Source organism: Haliotis cracherodii, unplaced genomic scaffold, assembly GCF_022045235.1.
Source record: "Haliotis cracherodii isolate W230 unplaced genomic scaffold, xgHalCrac1.p SCAF_15, whole genome shotgun sequence".
In the NCBI taxonomy this organism is placed as follows: Eukaryota; Metazoa; Mollusca; class Gastropoda; order Lepetellida; family Haliotidae; genus Haliotis; species Haliotis cracherodii.
Genome location: NW_027266270.1, coordinates 14095542 through 14101796, shown reverse-complemented (window position 1 = coordinate 14101796; position 6255 = coordinate 14095542). Strand labels below are relative to the sequence as shown.

Sequence of the window (6255 nt, the reverse complement as noted above, 5' to 3'; positions counted from 1 at the left end):
CACACAAATCTGGCTTTGCGTTTCTTTTCTTGAAGAGTATATTATAGAATGGCCCCCAGAAAAGGTGTATTTTCACATGTAAAACTGAAGAAACCTAAACTTGACAAAATGTCGTAGACTTGCTTGTTTTATTTATTTATTTGTGTTTCTTTGTTTGTGTGAGGGACAATGCTGCGACTATCGTAGGTCAATGTTTGAGTGAACCGACGCTCATGACCGCATCAGATGTGACGTCATAGATCCACGACTCGAAATGCACCTTTTGTCTCGTGCAGAATTAGCATGTAAAGTTAGGAAATCACGTGAATCATATCGTGAAAAAAATAAAGACACTCTGAGGTAACACTTGACTGATTGTTAGTTTTGTCATTAATTGGTATACATTGGAAACATCTCTTCCTAACGTACATACTTTTCTGTGGTTCGCGTTTCTTAGGTATCATAGTGGTTAAAGTGTGCTCTCGTCAGGCCGAAGGCCCCGATTCGATTGCCCAAATGGGTACAATGTGTGAAGCCCATTTCTGGTGTTCCCCGCCGTGATCTTGCTGGAATGATGCTAAAAGCGGCGTAAAACCATACTCACTCACTCACTCTTTTGCCGGGGAGTCTATATCAATCTGTTCTTGTGTGTCTGAAGACGTGTCCAGAATAGCTTGCAGTGCTGTGTCACGGGCGTCTGCGGTCATCTGACCTCAATCTTCGGCACAAGAATGGATAGACTGCCTTCCAAGCATCGGTAAGTGCTTTACGGTAGCCACTCGCATAATGTATGATTACAAGCTGTCAAAAGTCCGTCGACAGTACGTCTGCGTCTGGAAGCATCAGGTGTTTCTATAGGTTCCTGAGCTTAACCATCGATTCATTACTATGGGATATATGTCATTGTCGGATTGCGCTGGTACCATGTATACAGATAGCATGTGGTCTGGTAATTGATCGTTGCATGTGTGTGTTTAACATTAACTGAAGAATACTCTTGAAAACCGAACTTGACTTTCAAATTACAACGTTATCAAAACGGTACTAGGCTTAAAACAGTCGCCGAAACACAGTAAACTTAAGGTACAAAACTCATCGGTATCAAATACATCACCATCAAATAACTATTTCTTGTTTGTTTTATTATTATCCACCATCAACCATGTTTTTTTATACGTACTTATACCGATGGAGTTGGGCGTTGGATTATTTACAGGTCTCCGTCATAAAGGTGGAATATCGGGGAGTGCGGCGTAAATCAACAACCATAAACATGGATATACTACACATGTGGAACGCTTGGCATATAGACTGCCTCACAGTCCCTGAACCATATAAGTTTCCTGTTTTTGTCCCGCCCTTACTGTATGGTTAAATGAAGCAAGTCTAGATTTTTCGGGTTCTGAAACTCCCATCTCCAAGGGGCTCCTTTTCAATTAAAAAGTAGTATTACGGAAAAAATGAAGAGATTATCGCTGCTCTCTTCCAAAGAGGACATGGGGCGAAGGATTAACTTTGGTGCAGGTTCTCCGGGGATTCAGATCGATCTTTTTTTCTGGGACATTGGCTGAATGTCCTCAAAATCAAATTTGTCAAAGATATGGTGGAATGTCATATAGAAAGTCGTTAACGTTGTTAAAAATGTCCTGTCATTTGTCTGCAGTAAAATCACTGTACTGTGAGACGCCCCTGACATCAACACAGAGGGTATCCCATCAAGTAGTCATGAGATGACAGGGGTGTATTGAGATCATGTAAAATGGGGTCCAGCGTGGCGTGAAGGGGAGGTCGCGTTTAGGGGAGGACAAGTGAAATGGGGGTGGAACATCGCGTTTAAGATTGCACTTATATCGCGACGTGTATGTGTGTAAAATATTTTGAACTAATGTCGGTTTTATTCTGCTATCCCACTGTAATACGATCCCCCCGAAGGTCTTCAGCAACCCATGCTTGTTGTAAGAGGCGCCTAACGATCGGGTGGTCAGGCTCTCTGACTTGGTTGATGCACGTCATCGATCCCAATTACGTGGATCGATGCTCATGATATCAATCACTTGATTGTCTGGTCCGGACTCGATTATTTACAGACCGCTGACATATAGCTGGAATAGTGATGAGTGAGGCGTTAAAAAACAAAACAACCAACCAATATATCCGGAAACTGGTTTATCCAGCCAATATATATATACATGAAAACAGAAGTGTCCGGATAAGCGAAGTTCGACTGTATGTTTATCATATATCATAATCGTATATATCATGTATTGTGTGTGTATACAGCTCCACACAGATCTCTCCCCCCATGCGACCCATGAAGATTCATCAGCAACCCATGCTTGCCCTAAAAGGCGACTAACGGATCGGGTGGTCAGGCTCCCTGACTTGGTTGATTCATTATATAATCACTGGATTGTCTGGTCCAGACTCGATTATTTACAGACCGCTGTCATATAGCTGGAATATTGCTGAGTGCAGTGTTAAACAACAAACCAACCAACCAATCTCCCCTCAAACACTTAATAAGGCTACCTCTCCTGATAGCAAGTCCAACACAAAACCAAAAGTCCAGTTTACATTTGTATATACATTTTATTGAAAGTGTAGAAATGTACACTTACATATTTTACAAAAATTATTTTATTGAAACATCTTGACATACTGTGTTGTTCAGATCTAACTGAGCCTGCCAAGCATCACATGGTGTTGTCACATGATCACTAGTCACATGATGTTGTCACATGATCACCAGCAGTCCCTTGTGTACAACACTGGGGAAACCAGTGACAGAAATATTGCACTCAGTCTTTGCTACTACATATACCGCTTGTGGTTACTAAGGGATCTCTTCTGTTTCAACGCAGAGCATTGTCTAATGTTTCCAGATGGAGCAGAAATAACAAGAATGACATTTCACAATGTTGTTGATTAATGAATTAAGAAATAATTTCAGAAAAAAAACACACATCAATATGCTCATGGAAACAAATAAGGCAACATGTATCAAGCATGTTTTACCCTTCAGAACAAAGTATGATCAAACAATGTTGCTAAAACATATCTGTTATATTATTTCGGGTTTGATGATATGAATACTATTACTCACGTTATATTTTAATGCATTCCCTTTTTTCTTCTCATCAGCATATTTACACATCTGGATTTCAAGCATCATGTTATTTCAACTCCATGAAAGTATACAATGGTAATTTGAAGGGTAACATCAGCAACACAAGTGAAGTCACGTACTGACAGTTAAAGCTACATAATAAAATAAAGCAGTCAGATGTAACAAAGCAAACAAAATGGGACGATTATGAGTAATCATATCATAGTCAAATTATTCAGCAAGGTCTACAATGCCTGATACTCGTCTATCGATGTGAGTCGAACAAAACTTACATCCATGTCAATTAAATATGCATAATGCTGTTTCCTTAATGATATGATCTCCTTTCATGTGTACATCCACATACTCAGGTTTGATATGTTATCAACGTGTTAATTCTCACACAGGATTATTCTTTACAATTTTGCGATTTTTCATTTCGTACCCCCAAATTGGTTATTTTATTTTAGTGTGTTTTAAATCGAGTGACTTCAATAAAAATATAACTTTTACAGAAACAAATCTGTACAACAAGGACGAGACTTCATGTCAATTTCATATCGTTTGAACCTCACTGCACATCCTGTGCACAATGAGGACAGTTAAACGAACATCATGATATCTACAATACCTCTGTAACAAACACTATATACAAAATATACACATAACAGATAACATAATTTACATGATCAGGTGTTGTAAAAACAACAATATCTTTCATACACACATTTCACTTTTAATCATTCATGCAGCTCATATTAATAATCCATAGCAATCTCAGCCAGTCCACGGTTGTCAATTCGTACGGCAAAACAGCGCAAATCATGTACTTTCAAATTACTAGACATGTTCGCAGTATTTCACCAACCTCATTCACAACATTTGTTTATGACAATTAATAATACTCCATACGTTGTGTTTCAATCACGAAATTCAAATTATGATATTTTTGTAACTCGAGCAAAAGTAATGTCAAAACAGGCAAATATGAGCGTTCATTCATCCAACATTCAAAATCTGCTTAAATACCATATTTAGAGTGAAGAACTTTTTCACTGATAGTCACGAGAATAATTTACAAAGCTAAAACTAAAGGTGTTAGTTGACAACACAATACACACATATACAACACAACAGTGTATCGATCACTACCATGTCAGTCCTAAGAATGGGGTACTCAAATACAAATGTATAGCCGAAATCCAAGAGAACAGTCAAATCAAGACCTTTTCATAAAATTGCAATTCAAATAAATTTCAGAACAAAATGTTAAGAGCTAGATTTCAAAGATAATACCATTATGATACGGATCCTATGTACATGTACACTGCTTGCTGGTTGGCATGGCAACTGTACACTAGCTACTAAATCAGAATTAATAGTTTTCATATTTGAGCATATTTTGCATCCATTCCAAGGCATCTAAGATATTGCCTCTAAGGGTAGCACCCATAATAACTGCATGAGGAGGGGGACACAGTTTATAGTTTGCAGTTACTCAAAAATTGCAGAAACTAAAAAAGGATCTAAATTTCATCTACAAAATTTATTCCCAAAAACCTTATCGTTTTCCTGAACATATTTCACTATTCTCTACTCCTGTATTAGCATGAATTCTTTTGTGAAATGAAAGATGTGTATTTCAAAACATGAATAAATAAACAATAAATTATGATTCTACAGCGCCAAGCAGGATAATGGTCTCTGAAAATACATAGGAACAAAACTTGAAAACTCAAAACAGCTTGAAGCACTAGGTTTGTTGGTTAAATAGCATAAGTTTCAGACCATCGGATTCTGTACAAAACACAATTATGGTACGCTTAGGAATGCATTAACAGTTTTTCGTAATACACATACATTAGTTCACCAAGAGAAATACAACCAGTGATAAGTGGGTAATATTTAGAAGTAGTTTGAAGATATGTTTCTGATGGCGGTGATGGTTCCTACCAGAATGACCGGCTAAACTATTAAGATGACAGTGGTTGCTTTTCCTTGGTCGTATTTTGAATATATCTCATAACATTTCACGCATTGTACAGTATTTTAGTATTATAAGGTGAATCATCCATTACTCACAGCTGGGACTAAAACGTGTAGTCTTAGCACAGTTCCTTGTGAATTCCAACTTGGATGATGGTTGTCGTGTGTTGTCACGGCAACGTGCAAACGTACACTCCAGGTGCGTGTGCACAATCAACCACACAACTGGATCAAATCACAGATACAAGAAGCAATTTCATAGGTTATTTGACAAATATATAAAGCACATTGATTGGTCAAAAAATCTATGTACAAAATGAAATCACAAGTTCATTCAAGTCAATATCATTGGCAAGCTTTGCACCTGGCACAAGGAAAGATTTTCTTATGGAAGAGTCAGAAGGTCAGAGATCTTAGGTCAAATATTTTCCACAGATTTCTTGAAATTGCAGAAAGTTCTCCTTCCAAGTCCTTGTGAGAATGCGGACTGGCTTTTTTTGGTGTTAACCCTTTTCATGCTGATGTCAGGTCAGTGTTGTGACTTCTGGATATTGGGTTTCAGCAGGGTTCAGGGTTCATGGATTAACCCTTGAAGTTCCAGACCTGCATCAACATGGATAGGGTTAACGGGTGTATCCCTCTTCTGATTCCCCCCATCATCGTTGATTGGTTAGTATTTCTGAGCAGGAACTGTTGAAAAACTGGTGTTCACAATAGACCATCTCAACCAGTATTGAGCAGTGAGAAATGGCAAAGGCGGTCCTCTTGTACACCTCTCAACAACTTGGATGCTCGAAAATCAACCGGAATTACATTCCATTCAGGAGTTGAACTGTCACCTTCTTCATTTGGGGAGATAACTCTACCTTGAAAGGGAGGTAACTCTCATCCAAGGGCATATAACTCTTTGCTCCATATTGGTACTTCTGTGAGTATCGAGATCACAACAATGATGCACACAGGATATCAGTCATTATTCACTGACACGGCGAAAGACTACCGCAGCAGCAGAGCAATTGTCACAGACATGAGGAGAACTCCCACATTTACAATAGTCCTATGGCTAGCATCGGCACTTATGAGGCCTACATTTTTAGGTCCATTTGCATGAATTACATTTTCATCTGGAAGGTTTCCATTTCCTGGAATGCTGTCTGTATTTGTTGGTTTTTCTGAAACAAAGA

At 38.4% G+C, this 6255-nt stretch overlaps 1 protein-coding gene across 2 annotated transcripts in view; it reads right to left on the bottom strand.

Annotated features, from left to right (window-relative positions):
- Positions 1-2543: 2543 nt before the first annotated feature.
- LOC139462303 (ephrin-A2-like) overlaps positions 2544-6255 on the bottom strand; it is a 343146-nt gene continuing 339434 nt past the window's right edge. For both annotated transcript variants that reach the window (XM_071243930.1, XM_071243929.1), the window contains exon 6: positions 2544-6243. In XM_071243930.1, coding sequence (XP_071100031.1) covers positions 6068-6243 — 176 coding nt within the window. In that variant the 3' untranslated portion in view covers positions 2544-6067. The remainder of the gene's footprint in view (positions 6244-6255) is intronic.